Here is a 15,224-nt window from a genome sequence, read left to right as displayed (position 1 = left end):
ACACAGCGACAATAGCTAATAAAGTTTATTCATCCGTTTAAGAAAACTGTTAAACAATAATTACAACAAAGAACCAAATAAACCTCAAAGGGCAGTAAAAATATACCAAGTACAATACAATATTCCAAGTGGAAGAACAAAGAGCGACTTTCAGCAGCTAAACAGGAATGGCACTTCTGGGGTCTGTTTCACAAAGCTGGATCGACTCGAAGCGCACCTGAATATTCAAGCAGACGCTGAGATGAGCTTTAAGTCGGACGTGTTCGAAGTTCATGAGACAGATTCCAGAGAGCAGAAGACGGCAAACCAGCTTGCCTGAGCGCAAACCGAATCGGGAGGTGAAGAGGAATGAAATGCATTACAGCAATCACTAAAATCAAACAGCAAAGTTTACTATTTAAAAAGAACAAAGGAGACGTCATCAGCCTGGAAATTAACAAGGCGGGTAAAACGTCAAAGCAGCCACAAAGCATCCATTTGCTTTACTACTTAGGAAATAATACGCCCCCTTGTGGGGGGTTTCATTAGAAGCAACTGGACAGCAAAAAAAAAAAAAAAGAAAAAAGTGCAGCACTGCAAAGAATCTCGATATTTAAATGAAAAGAATTAAACTGAACTAATATCAGAATAGCAACTTCATTGATAAAAACACATTAAGCCCGACTCAAATCAAAGCGTTTAATTCACGTCTGTGAAAGCTTCACAAACCCTCATCTCACACACACACAAAAAAAAAAGATTTACCTTGTCCATTTTCAGTCCATCAGCACATTCATGGCACATCAGTAAAGAAACCCAGAGCAGGCTCAACATAAGAAATCTACAATATTAATCATTAACAGCCGTATTTACAAGAGCTATCGGGTTACTCTTTTAAACAGAGCAGAGATTAACGTTCCACATACACTTTGCATTATTTTAATAGCCCAAGGTGGATCAAACATGTCCCTGGATCGATGTTTACCTGACAAGAGAGGTGGTCGATACCGGACTAGTAAGCATCTATAATCTATACAAAATAGATCTAAACAGACGGCCAATGACTGGTATGTAGATTTGTTTATCCTTAAAAGGCAACAACAAAAGCTACGGTTACAAATAAATAGCTACAGTTTCATCTATTTTTTTCTTCTCTCTCTCTCTCCATCTAAATGAAAATCTACACAAATTATCGACAAAATACTATGGTAAGACCACTGAATATCTTCTGTTCAAGCCTGTCTCTTCAAAGTTGCTGTGCCATATGAGCGGATTTTTGGTCCACCGAACCCACAACACGGTAATAAACACATTCCTTCATTGTCAATAATTGAGGTGTAAAAGACTGGAAAGTGCAGGATGCATCTGAGTAATGTCAGCGATCGAATCCTACGCGCTTGAGCAGAACTGGACTTCTCTGGTTTCGTGAAGATGTTTCGTCGCTCGTTCAGAGGGGCTTCTTCAATTCTCAACATGGTTGGAAGTAACAAGTTTATGGATCATAGAACAATCACACTAACCGGACAATTGAAGACAACGTTGTTGTTAAGACATGTGTTTTGGTCACCATGGTGTGAACCGGGACAAGAAACGACAGGAGAAGTCCAGTTGCCTTCCACTCAAGCACTTGGGATCGTCATGTCCTGGATGACTGAGAAATCTACGCCAGCGTCAGTGATTGAATGAAAAACACAGCAAGTTAGCCCTGTCGCTTGAGAATCTGGTGGTATAGTTTGATATGTCCGAGTTACACCCGTCTGCATCTTCTTGCAGTGGCAATACTTGGTTTGTTGAAACGGTCTTACTTAAAACTGAAGGAGGGTCTATTGGAAAAAAAGAGCAGAGATCATAAAAAAACAAAAAGCGCAACAAGACCTTAAAAAAATTATTTGTAACATAAGGTTGAACTGCAAATGATTACCAGACTACAGTGTAGGGAATGCAATGCAAAAAGTTTGGTGACTTCAGACAGACTCCTCATGCGCATGAATGTCTTTACAATTCAGGACTTGTTTACCCAAAACTGTTTACCTCGTTGAAATCAGGATACAAGGAACAACTTCAATGATTTTTAAAAACAAAAGAATGGCACAACTGCAGATTTATAAAGCTAAACTATAGACGTACAGCCATTGGTAGAATGGGGATAACTTCTCCACTGTCTGATATCGTAGGAAAATTATTGTTGCCTAAAAACTTTTCAAGTGTTTTCAAAATATTTGCAGGTGACAAACTCATACATCAACGTAAAAATGAAATGAGAGCAAACTCAGAAGGTAAACCTTTGTAAGAAAAATTGAGGATGGTAGAAGTGAGAAACCAAAACCCAAGTGATCCCGTGGGGAAAGTTTTCAGTCTGAACAGCAAAGAATCATATCCGATAAGCAGGTTGTAATATCCTCGAATATTGGAAAATGTAGACAATAATGCCAAATTTCTGGCCTTATAATCAAGGTTTATAGACCGAGTGGAGACCTGTCCATTTACTTGCTGGTGAAATGTGCTGACACTGCATTTTTTTAGCATGATGAAATGGTACTTTCCACTTTGGACAATATGCTTCTAACCATGTACTTAAAAAAAATAAATCCATGGTTAGAACCCCAAAATGAAAGGCATTCATGCCCACAAAGAGTCTCTGTAAGTCATCAGAGTCGTACATGTAATAAAAAGTCATGAAATTTTGGATTTCTGTAGCTGAGCTAATAATAAAATTTGGATGTACACGCAGGTAGGTGATGATAAAATTGTAGCATGCAGAGGCACTGAGTTCAAAGAGTTCATAGGCCTACAGTAAATACTCTGAACATGCTTACATTTCAGTCGAAATCTGATCTTCTACTGTACAAAATGACTTCAGACTTCCAATGGAAGCATCGTTTTTTTTCTTCATGAGTTACATTACTTATACTGCAACAATCCATTCATACACAGTATAATCACACGTCATATATTTTGTATACAAGTTGTGAACATTCCATGCAGCATTATAAAACCCCTTCTTTGAATAATATTGTCTGGAAAACAAAGAGTATATTGATCGGCGTACTAAAATCTACTGGTTCTTTGACAGACGTCCATTAATACACAGATAAAATAAATGACTGGTGTCTGCAACTGATGTTTTCGCTTGGCCTAAAAGCTCTGCCTTTCTTTCACCAATCTGGACTGGCAGGTTCGATCTTCACACACCGTGCGCCTAATGAAGCACATACACAAGTCAGCTTGACACATGTGCCCGTCTTTTCAAATTTAGCTCCGACTTTTCATCACCTTTGCTGTGCGCGAGGGTCAGTCGGTGACTAAAAGCTGTCCTAAAATGGCGTTTTGTTCCCCCAACATGTGACAAAAGTGATTTTACTGATTTGATTTGCCTGCATCACATTTATGTCACATGAAATATCCATCACTAGTTTCAGGCAACATCTGACTTTGTAAATGCAATCAGTGCACTTCTGCTGATAACGACCTCTTAATCGTCTTCAGATACAGAGGATGAACAAATTAAACTTTGCAAGCGTCAAACCGCCTACCTCCAACTGGAACTGCAGACAAAGTGACGGTTTCATTTAAAAGGTGTAAGATGTGTAAACATTCCCAGGTTTATGTAGGCTGTTTTTTTGTGTGTTTTTTGTTTTTACATATATTTTTGTATTATAACATCTCTGGAAGTATAAAATGGTTTGGCAAGTAAGCGGGGAGAGTGACGTACAACAGCGTCCCTGCCTTTGGAGTGCGAACCGGGTAGAGTTTGGGGAGACCTGAGGTGCATTCTCTTCGTGATTGTACAGATTTTGCATTTTTTTAAAGAGTTTAGAAAGGAAACGATGAGTACAGTGCGATCCACACGCCAGGCTACGGAAACACTTCAACGGATCTACCGTCAATGTACTTGATTGCCTCTCCGGCGTTCGGTTCTACTTCTACTGTGCTGTTCCAGTTTGAATCGTCAAGTCGATTGTTATTATGCCATCAACTATGCAGATTAGTAACGGGTAAGATTACTCTGAACACTATCGAAGCTGAATCTCCACTGGCTCTGTGGTGTCAAGGCAACTACTTCAAAATGCAATAATTCGTGGCCAGATAGTCTGATTGAAGAAAACATAACTACGTTAACAATGCAAAGGATTTATTTACAAAAAGAACTGCCACTCAACAAAAATAATCTTTGCTTTCGATAAACATTAAATGCATTAATTAGAAAAGATCTGACATCTGGCTCGCTTGACTTTACGCTCGGCCACACCAGGGTGACCGGGCCTGCAGCTGCCTGGATGGCATCAATGACACTAATGAAGACCGATAGAGGGATTGGTATGCGGTAAAGATTATGGTCGATCATCGGATATGGCTAAAGAAGTTGAAAGTCAGGGCACTGGTGCTTGGAGGCAAGGGTACCCTCATTGGGCTCATAAGACAACGGGTAAAGAAGAAGAAGAAGTATACAATGGAGGCTGTTCTACTGCTCGCCCATTTCAGCAGGGTCGCAGTCGGAAGGCGGTGTGGATGACTGGAGATGGTTGGAAACGGGTAACTGGTTCAGGGTCGAGTTTTCTGCGGCTTCGCTGGGGACGGGCTCAGGTAGGGTCAGTGTTTCGGGGGCGGACTTTTTACGAGGCCGGTCTTTGGGGACAGAGAGGGATTCGGGTGCATCTGTGCACATCGGAGTTGAAGGGGCACTGGCAGGACCAGTTAGGGCGCAGGAGGACAAGGGGGTCTCGCTTATGGAGATTGATGGGGGAAACACCCCAATCTTCTGGTTGGTGGCCTCCTGGATGGTTCGCTCAAACTCTCTCACCTCATCCATTGTCATGTCTGGAAAGAGATTTTACAAGAGACAATACACAGTTTAGTGTTTTTGTGTTGGCATTGTCTTGGCATGTGGATCTTACTACAAATCATCTATTTTGTTCATGTTTTGGATGGAGATGCCAGTTATACTGTTCCTTTGCATTTCTGGCCTTTTTGTACCCAGAAAAGACGCCGCCAGCCATGTCAGGTCCATCTCACCTTACAGACGATTCAAACCTACTTTGAAATCTAATTATTTCTATCATCCGGTTGTGACCTGAATATATGGCAATAATAAATAATATACATAACAGGATTTTGTTTTTAAAAGGACGTCTGCAAATTCAAGCAGACAGAATTGAAAACTAGTGCAGTTACCAAGCTGCATTTTTACTTAGAAGCATTTTACCATCATCATTAAACTTTAATTGAAGGGTCCTTTGGAGACTCAGAAGCCCGATTTCTACTTCAACATGACTGCTTTAGGAGAGGAGCGCCATCTGGTGTTTGCACATACAAATTGCAGGCTGCAAAGTGAGCGTTTATAGCAGCTGGAACAGTTCCAGTCTGAATGGACTTTATGTATAAGTAGGAATAAATTCCTGAATAGGTAAATGTGTTCAATCATTCTTCCCCCTTTAGAGGAAATATCTGAAATCAGGAACTGGAAATAATATTTGTTAACTTAACCAAACAAAAGAAAAACAAAACGCTGCTTAAAAACCAAAGGATAGGTTACATGTTTTTCTATGTTCACAGTTTGCTATTTATGTATTAATATTATATTACCATGTTGTTTTTATTTTTTTAACTCACTTTTAGTTTTAAAAAATGTTCCATTTTTAGCTCCAAATGTAATGCCTTATGAAGCTTTTACCACCTAAAATTATGAGACATAGAAGGGAAAAATGGAGTAAAAAAAAAGAAAAAGAAAAAAAAAGGCACATACACTTGCTTTGTCATGGATCTCTATGTCATCCAGGGAAGATGGGTTTGTTGTGGAATGCTCTTGCTGCTCATTGCAAACTTTAATGTTGGTTTTCTCATGCATTTTTCTCTCGTAATCCCGAACGTCATCCAAAGTCATATCTGCAAAAGGTGAGGGAAGTAGGGGTGCAATGAAGGTCAAAACGTTGGTACCGTTCCATCATGGCTTCCCAGCTCACAGGCGGTTAAGAGAAGGGAAGGATTCGCTGGCGGGGTTAGCGATGTTGCTAGCGGGTAAAGTGTTAGCTGCCCAGAACCCAAAGAGAGTGAAGGACAAGTCCAAGCCAAGAGGGAGCGAGAGAGAGAGAGGAGAGGTGGGGGGGAGAGATGGAGAAGCTTTGGGGATGATTCAAGATTAAGGGATAAGCAAGAGGAGGTGGAATCGTTGGAAAGAAAAATGAAAAAGGTTCAATTTTTTTCCCATGGGGGAAAAAAACAAAGTAATTTCACAAGGGAAAAATACTTTAGGAGCATTAAGAAGCATCCAGGTTTCAGAGAAGAGGGAGTATTGAGGTTAGTGGTTATTGTGGAGAGGAGTGGTGAATCTTTCTGGGTAAAGATAACAGGCTTATTTTGTATTTGTGTGTGTGTGTGTGTGCGTGTGTGTCCCACAGCTATGAAGGGAAAAAAAAGCTGAAGAGCTGAGAAGGAGTAAATGTGCTGCAGGCACTTGAGAGGCGCACACAAGGCGGCCCGTTGTGCAGCCGAGGAAACGGACAGAACCAACACCAACTGCACCAGTTTCAGCTTTTCAATGACGCCCTCATGTAACCCTAAGACAAATTATTCAGAAGCTTCCTCGAAAACAGAAAATATGAGATCCAATGCTCATTTTACGGATGTTTTATCAAATCTAATTGGTTTGAATTTCTCTCCCAAAACATGAGAGAATATTTTTTATATTGAATTTTTCTTTAACTGAAGCAGGCTGATGGTGGTAGCCGTGTTTGGCGTTGGTGGGTTAGTAGTGAGCGGAGGATCCATGCTGTCTGTACACAAACTTGTTAAATGCCGGTGGGATGCATCACCAATTACAATAATATAATTTTAAAAAATGCTGACAAATACAAAACAGGTTATTTAAAAAAAAAGTGCTTGTAGCTGTACCTATCCACTCATCAACCCAAGCAAACGCCTGCCTGTGTCCCAGCAGCAGCACATCTCTGACCACCTAAAACACAAAACAAAGACACGGTCAAACTGCTTTTATCTACACACTGCAAGCAATGCAACATTTTAATCTTTTTTTTTTTTTCCGCATGATTAGTTTTTTTAATTGGACCAAAGTTTCAGGATGATCCTCACATGCAGCTATTTGAACTGTAACAAAGCATAACAACGCCACATCAGAGATCTGAAGTTCACCAAAAAGAAAAACATTGTAAAAAGTAACATTTATGGTTTTCCGCACCAAGCAGACGCAGCAGAGAATAATGGAAACGTTGCTGTGGGGAACAATACGGTTCAATTTCTTTTCTTTTTTTTTTCTTAAATATTCAATTTGTGGTTTAATTCTTTATTTAAAGTTACTATTCAGAGTAGGCTAATGTTGTTTTTGTGAAAACGGATCGACATTTTGCTTGTTTTCAAACATAAATCTAAACAGGCCGTGTTTCACTTAGTACACTGTAGTTGAAGTTGCTATCATGCTAGCGCTAGCACTTTAGCAAACAGCTTCACATGAAAACAGGAGGGAATCAGTTTATCTGAATGTTGTTGAACATTATTAGAGCTTTTCTAACCTAACTTGTTATGCGTTAGAGCAGGTTTAGAAACATGTTGTTTTTGGAAGGAAATATTAAACTCCAGGATCCTGGACCTGTAGATACTTTAACGTAGCTCAATCAATGCAGATTCAATTAGTGAGTTACAGTGAAAGCACTTTAGCTCTCATGGATTCCTGGACATGTCTTTGGTGTTATTTTAAAATGATCTCAGGTTAACTTTGGCTGTGTTCATTTAAATGGGATATCATTGTTATATATTTCAGGTTTAGTTGTACTTCTTTCATTCTTTTTTTATTATTATTTTAACTTTTAGGGGGTTTTAAATTTTTTTTAAAAGACTTTGACTCCTATTCATAAAAGATTTTCTGAAAAACACTTTTTTTTAAACTACGCTTGGGTAGTTTTTACTCCTCCAGGCTACTACAAATCTCCCAGTTTTCATACGGGGAGCGGAAACATTAATCTTAATAACTTTACTGATTTTATAAAGAAGCATTGAGTTGCTTAGATTTAATGTTTTACATTAAATCTATCATCATAACTGAATGTGAATTCATCTTAGAAGCAGAAACTTGATGTTGGAGGAGCTTCTTTAGAAATTTGTTTGAATTTACCACTTAAAAAATAAAAATAGTAATAAAACAGCCTGACGGAGTTCTTAAAAAGATGTGATTTGCAGGGAAAAAGCTGCCAGGTGAATAATTTGTGTGTTGGTTTGTCACTGTTTTACTGTCTAACTCTCCTCACCCCCCTGCTGACCTCTCACCTTGTGCACAAACTGCTCCACTCGTGTCTGCAGGCCCCACACCTCAAACTTGACTGTGACCAGTTTGTAGGAGCACATGATGGGCTCCTGTGTGTCCCTCCAGCCTTCCTGCAGGATGCCTCGCTTCGTCTTTTCCGACTGGAAGTATCGCAAATCCTGGAGGGTGGAGAAGTCATATTTTATTTTATACAACAGCTCAAGCAAAACAGATGCACGATTTGATCCTAGAAAGTAAATACTGACACACACACACACACACACACACACACACACACACACACACACACACACACGCACACACACACAAAACAGCCTCAAGGTGAAAAAGAAATCCTAAGTGAGAAAAACACATAATCTAAGTCTTTTTGTCCAGTTTCTAGTACAAATATTTTAGTTCACCTGAATTAAGACAAAACTAACCTAAAAGTAACTTATCAGCCAGATATAGAAGTTGATTTTAAGTAAATAGTTCCTTGATATTGATGAAGTAGTTTTGTCTTATTTCAAGTCTACTGAGATATTTTCACTAGAAAATAGACAAACATACTTGGTAAGATTTGGTGTTTTTTCAGTGTAAAGTTGAGTTTGTCTAATCTAAACCCTTAAAAGTGACCATTTAACTACAAAAAGGTTTCAAATCTTTCTTTTTTGTTGTTGTTTAATTTTTATTACTCTTATTATTTTAACATATATATAAATATATTATTTTTCCTTTTCTTTTCATCAGCTTATTGTATTATCATTTTTGCACAGCACTTTGGTGCAGTTTTAAACCTGTTTTTAAAGTGCTATATAAATAAACTTGATATCGACATTGACCCGCCTATTACGACATCAATCCATACAAAACACCGCTTCGTAGTACTGATTGTGTTCCATCTTTGTACTTGTAAGGCTCCACACACACACACACACACACTCCCACACACACACGCGCTCACCTCGGACTCTTTGTAGTAGCGCTCAGGGATTTCATCGTAGGCGATGTCGACGAAGCAAACCTCCCTCTCCTGGTCCTTCAGCTCGGTTTCAAAGATCTGAAAACAACCATTTTTGTTGTTGTTTGATGCTAAATTCAACATTTATTTTCCAGTCGGACTCGCCTCCCATCATAAAAACGGACGAATCAAACGCTGGAGGAAATTCTCAGAGTCACTCTGAGTCTCAGAAGGACATGGTGTGTCCAGCCACTAGGGGTCGCTCTAAGCTCACCTCTTCAGCTGCTTATTGCACTAAATAACACAGCTCTGACTTCAATTACTGTCATATGTTTAGTCAGCTGATGCCACAAAAGGTGAAAGCTTTCTGTTTTGGTTTTTGCCTTCCCAGTGTTTGTAATTCAAACTCTGTGAGTGTTTTGCACATGTTTAATTACCCAGATTTGAATTACAGCATAATATTTCATGTCACAAGCTTTAAAGTTAAACATTAAAGGGTAAATGAACCTCTTTGCTTCAATTATGAAAGGGCTCAAAATAATTTGTCTACACGTGAGTAAGTAAAAACTTATTTTCTCATTTTAACATTCTGAATAGGATCCGAGGCAGAGGAGGAGATTTATGGAAAACAAACATAAATGAGATATGAAACAGTTTCTGAACACTGAATTTGATGACCTAGGACCCAAAGTGGCACTTAATCAAAATCATGTGAAATATGTGGAGGAAGCTGAATAGCACCTGGGTTAAAGGTTTCCAGTAGCAGGGCTTTTTGTGTGTTTTTACTCTGTCTTAGTCGAACTCTATTTTGTTTGCCTAGAAGATCCACTTCATTTGAGATGTGAATACGTGACTCTGATGCGGTTCGGCTACCGGCGAAACAAACAAAATCCTCCAACTGCTCAAATGTCACGCCACTGCATTTTTATTTACGTTTTGTGAAGAACGTCTTCTTCAGAGGTTTTCATGTCGTTTCCTTCAATTAATTTTTTCCCCCCGCTCGATTCTCATCTCTCTCTCCTCTGCCTGGGCTTTCTCCCATTGAGCTCGATTTCTCCAGCAGACGTCCGTTTTCCGCCTGCCTGTAGCTTTAGCAACGTTAGCGGAGGAAGTGAACGAAGCCGCTCTGTCCTTGTTGGCCGAGCTTCCAAACATTGAAGTGACGTTAGCAGCCGCCTCGCTTGCAGGCAACTTCCGGTAAGGTTTCGTAGCGCCAAACTAGCACATTACATCCATCGCAGGCAAACTTTAGCAATAAAATTTACAACTTCAACAAAGTCCATGCCATCTGGAACCAATCGTTTCTCTAAGGATCCAGACACTCTGTATGAAGAGAAGCATAGAACAGTGGACCAGTTTTTACCAGGTTATTAAAAACTAAACCTTCTTAAAGAAATGGCTTTTCACCTTCTATAGTCCTGTGGCTATTGAAAGCAAATTCTTCAATTAAAAAGTTCAACATTAATTCCACTCCATTCCTACCCAAACATTCATGACTTTTCATAGACGCAACAGTCCCTGCTTTTTGCTTTTGCTCCCGTCAACAAATGAGCCAGAAGGACAGAATGAATAACAACACTTAGTTACTGTCCAGAGCCTCGTTTTGGACAATAAAATGTATGTCTTAGTTTACGTAGCGGCTCGTTGACCCAAACAACATCAAGCAAAGAGAACAGCAACTGCATTAGTAACGTCACGGAATCACCGGGAGTGCCTCAGTGACGGTAAACAACATGGATTCCTGCGTCTCGGCTCACATTCACAAAGAGCTCAATCAGCCCGGCGTCCCCAATTGAGTGCATTTTTTCCTTCTCTCAGCTTTTCTTCTATTCTTTTCTTTTCTTTATCTGGAAATCACACCGGCCCAAGGCGGCTTCTGGTTTTAGAATTTGATTTCGACAGCCTTTGATCCATTACTCTGTCACGTCAAAGAGAAAACACGTCGATCTAAAACATCGCGACAGATTTAAAGCTCCGCGCCGGTTTCTGTCCCCTCCGGCATGGCAGCGACGACGTGTGAGCCACCCAGACATGTTAACGGGACACCCGCCAACCCCGAACTGTTGAAGTAACTCACAAGGAGAATTTTGAATAGGCCAACTCTCTTTAAGTCGACTGTTTTGCTTTCATTCCTCGGCGTCCAGACGCTGGCACCTCTCCTGATGACTAATGCCCCTCCGAACCGGAGCGCACAGAGCGAGCGGATCAACAGCACCAAATTAAATTAACTATCCAACAAGTGGAGCAGTACCTGGCCAACTCAAAGCTTCGTGTGTACTGGGCATTTTAATAAGGTGGCCTGTAAATCATCACTGCAGCCTGGGAGAATTTCCCTCCTGCAGCATTGCAGAGGTCCGTCTTATACGCCGGTTCTATCTGCTGCCTCGCTTCGTTTTATTGGACACTTTTTTCTGCAGGAAGAGAACAGAGAAGAGGCAAAACGCGCTGTTTTAAGATGAAAGTATTGAGCGCGAGGGGAGCTCGGTTAATTAACCGACTGGGTCTCCGTGCCGACGTCGGATGCAGCGGAGTTTGAGTCGAGGCACAGAGATAACAATATGCTACGATTCAGGCCATGTTGAGGTAGAAGACGTTTAAATCTGAAGGTGCACTTGCAGTACTTCTGTTTGGTCCGCTTCAATTCAATTCAATTCTAGTTTGTATGTCTAGAGGTGTGAATGTGCAAACACTTGTCCACCTAAAAGCGTAAGGTCTCAGTTCGTAAAAAATACAAAAAAACAAACAAAACAAAACTCGAAAACAAACACGAGAGTCTACGCTAGAGGGAGAAGTGGCTCGTGGTTTTTTAGCAAAGGCAAAGGAAAAATCCTACAACTCTAAAATCCGACGCCGCGCCATTTCTGTTTATGTTTCGCGATGAAGGAAGTTGTGTTCATGTCTTCTTCGGAGGTTTTTGTGTCATTTCCTTGGTGCAGCGCCACCGCATGTGAGGAGGGGAACAGGTTTTCCAAGTGTTTGGTTCGTTTGACAGTGCAGTGTGAAAGAGAGCCTCACCAGCTGAAAAATGGAACAAGTATTGAAATTTTGGTCTCCAATCGAACCGGGTCCACTAAACTCAAGTGTAAATAACCCTAAAATAACTTTAGCCAGTAAAGAGGAATCTCGTCGGGTTTGAAAACCGTAATCCCTTCAGCTGTACATCTGATTGCTAAAAATGCCAAAAGGTGCCAGATTAACGGAGCGCATTTCCGTCACTAATGACAGAAGAGGTTTAAGTCGATTTGAGACCAAACACAACATCACAAATGTGCCTAAATGGACAAACACGGCCTGTGCAGCGTCAGCAGTATCAGGGCCCCATCAGCCTTCAGGCCATCTGCGGTGGAAAACAGGACGGACGCCTGTTCCTGAAACGTGAAACTGTAAATACGACGACGAAAACAAAACTATCTGGGCCCCACCGTTTTGTTCCAGAGAGCAGGTGACACCCGCTGTACTTACGTTGTCGTTGCTTCCTTTGTTGTCCTCGTATTTTGTCTCTATGTGGATGGAGAACTTGGGCAGGAATGAGCACTGCGAACGAGGAAAAAGAAGAAAAGAAATATTTCGGTTATTTAATCCCTCTTGAGGGAAATTTCCGTCCCTGCACTATTATAGCAGGCCTACTATCTTATTCATATCCCTTCAGCTTTTTTCATATGTCCAACTCAGTTCTCCTCATTCGTATCGGATAAATTCTCGACAATTTCTCTGACAATTTGTCCGTTCAATCCAATCACACAGGCAGATTTATGGTCAGCCGCTCTACACGCTGCAAAAACACAAAATCTTACCACAGTTTCTTGTTTTGTCCAGTTTCTCGTGCAAATATATTATTACAGTTGAAATAAGAGAAAGTTAACTTACAAGTAACTTTTCAGCACAATATAGGAGCGTGTTTTAAGTAAGCAATTCCTTAATATTTATGAAAAAGTGCAGATTATTTGACTTATAAGATATTTTTTCCGTGTGACGGGTGAAATAATCTGCTAGTATTTATTTTTTTGGCTTAAAACAAGCTCTTATATATTCTTGAAAAGTTACCTTAAAGTTAGTTTAGTCTTATTTCATATGTACAAAGACATTTGCACTAGAAACCAGACAAAAAGTACTTTGTAAGATTTTGTGTTTTTGCGACCTCAAAGGGGTAAAAAATACTTGGTGTCACACCATTTATTTATCACATCTCAAAATGCTTTCACGCGAGCGCTTTTAATCTACGTCGGAACGAGAAAGCTGGCGCTAGAACTGCAAACTGACTAAAAAAAACAACAATCTGTGGATTTGTCTGCAGTGCAGCAGCTCCTGAGTAGTCCTACATGGGGAAAAAAATGACAAGCATTCTGTTGCTGTCAAAGTATTTAGTTTTTTCATATGAAATAAAAATGAAGTGACTCACAGAGTCTGCATTTTTAACTCTGAATTACTGCAGCCCCTACAGCTCGGCCTCACAATATGCTGATGTGTTTTGGATGTGAGCTTTTTTTAAAGCTAAGGCCCGACGTATCCTGTGGGCTACAGACAGACCACACAGACTGAGGCATGCTGGGTATTCGCGGTTCTGTGTGCTCTGCAAGTCATTTTGATAAGTGTGGAGGGGATTTTCACCCCCACAAGTTTTATCTATGCAGGTTGTTTTTTTGTTTTTTTTCCCCCAACTGTACATTTAGCATCTTACGAGCTTTAAGACCTTTAAAAAAATTGGTGCAAGTAATTGTTTTTACAGGAACAAGTGATCAAAAATCGATGAAAAGTAGTGTCAAGTCTGCTTGCACTCAGTCGTTTGCCTTGTTTTCTGCAGGTGTAAACCGTAACTTACTGTATATTCTTCAGACCGAAGCACGACGAGGCAGACGGCCGTCAGGTCGGAGCAGAAGAGAAGCACAAAAAAAAGACAGTTAGCCAACAGCCATGAATCCATTTACGCTGAGAATAAAGACGACAGAAAAGGGGAATTTAAGTTGAGCTTATCCGTACGGCCTTTTTATTGGATTAAATACGTCAAAAAGAGCTCAACAAGTAAGAACTCATAACAGACATTAAAACTGATTTTAAAAAGTCAACAAATTAGAATCTACTGTTGTTCATCACTGAGCAGACAGACAGCAGCGGTAAAGGTGGAGAAGGAAGCGGAGGAAAATGACGAGAAAAGAAAAAAATGGGCATTGAAGTAGAGCAGTAAGCCGCTGCGACCGTACGCGCTGCCATGGCAACCGCAGATTACAGATAAAACAAAAAAAAAAAAAGTAAAACAAATAACTTTAAAAAAAAATAAGTCTTACAGATTTTGAACTAAAGTTTTACCAGGTTTGATGCAGGTTTCACCAACTCATATTTAAGACGTTTAAGGATGTTTTTTTAAGACCATTCCGAACAAAATTTAAGACAGAAATGTTTTTTTTTTGTGTGTCAAGGGACCAAAACTGTGATATTTGTGGGGTCGTTTTGTAGCTTTTTTCCCCCAGCAGCAGCTTTGTGCTGCCCACATGGCGAACGGCTCTCCACAGCACTGACCCTCGCAGCGCCAAGCTTTTCGGTTTTGGGTTTTTTGCACAGAATGGACGCAGCGTCTTATGGGTTTGGCAACAGAAGTTAGCAAGTGGCAAAGATGAATGTCGTCCAGCCGACTGATAATAAATTTGCACTCCATAGACTAATCATAGATGTAAAAAAAAAAAAAAAAGAGTTTTATTTCACATTATTGAAAGCAGAGTTTAGGGGTTAAACGTGCTCTCTAGTTTCTAATAAACAACACATTGTACTCCAAAAAATAAATAAGAAATACCTGTGCCAGGCTGCAAACATTGCTCCAAAATTGCAAACAAGATTGCCGAATTACATAGCATATGTCAGGAGTTTCACAGGGTTTTTTTTTTTTTTTTGGACAAGCCAATTCCACGAGGTTTTATCAAAACGTGTTGGAAATGCACCGCGCAGATTAGCAGTTTGGATCACGTTCCCTCCCTTGTCTCTTCACACTGCTCCAATGCGCTACTAACATCCAGTGAAGTGTCTCTGCAAAGTGATAAGTGG

The 15,224-nt window shown here is 40.2% G+C and overlaps 1 protein-coding gene across 1 annotated transcript in view; it reads right to left on the bottom strand.

Moving 5' to 3' along the window:
• Positions 1-10: 10 nt before the first annotated feature.
• LOC106926703 (cytoplasmic phosphatidylinositol transfer protein 1-like) overlaps positions 11-15,224 on the bottom strand; it is a 68,462-nt gene continuing 53,248 nt past the window's right edge. The window contains exons 4-9 of the mRNA XM_015001794.2: positions 14,011-14,018; positions 12,654-12,725; positions 9,195-9,290; positions 8,254-8,409; positions 6,868-6,931; positions 11-4,797 (exon numbers count right to left, since the gene is read on the bottom strand). Of these exons, the coding sequence (XP_014857280.1) occupies positions 4,442-4,797; positions 6,868-6,931; positions 8,254-8,409; positions 9,195-9,290; positions 12,654-12,725; positions 14,011-14,018 (752 nt within the window). The 3' untranslated portion in view covers positions 11-4,441. The remainder of the gene's footprint in view (positions 4,798-6,867; positions 6,932-8,253; positions 8,410-9,194; positions 9,291-12,653; positions 12,726-14,010; positions 14,019-15,224) is intronic.

This window comes from Poecilia mexicana, unplaced genomic scaffold, assembly GCF_051168715.1.
Source record: "Poecilia mexicana isolate PSO_F unplaced genomic scaffold, ASM5116871v1 scaffold_2, whole genome shotgun sequence".
NCBI lineage: Eukaryota > Metazoa > Chordata > Actinopteri > Cyprinodontiformes > Poeciliidae > Poecilia > Poecilia mexicana.
This window is presented reverse-complemented; position numbering and strand designations above follow the sequence as displayed.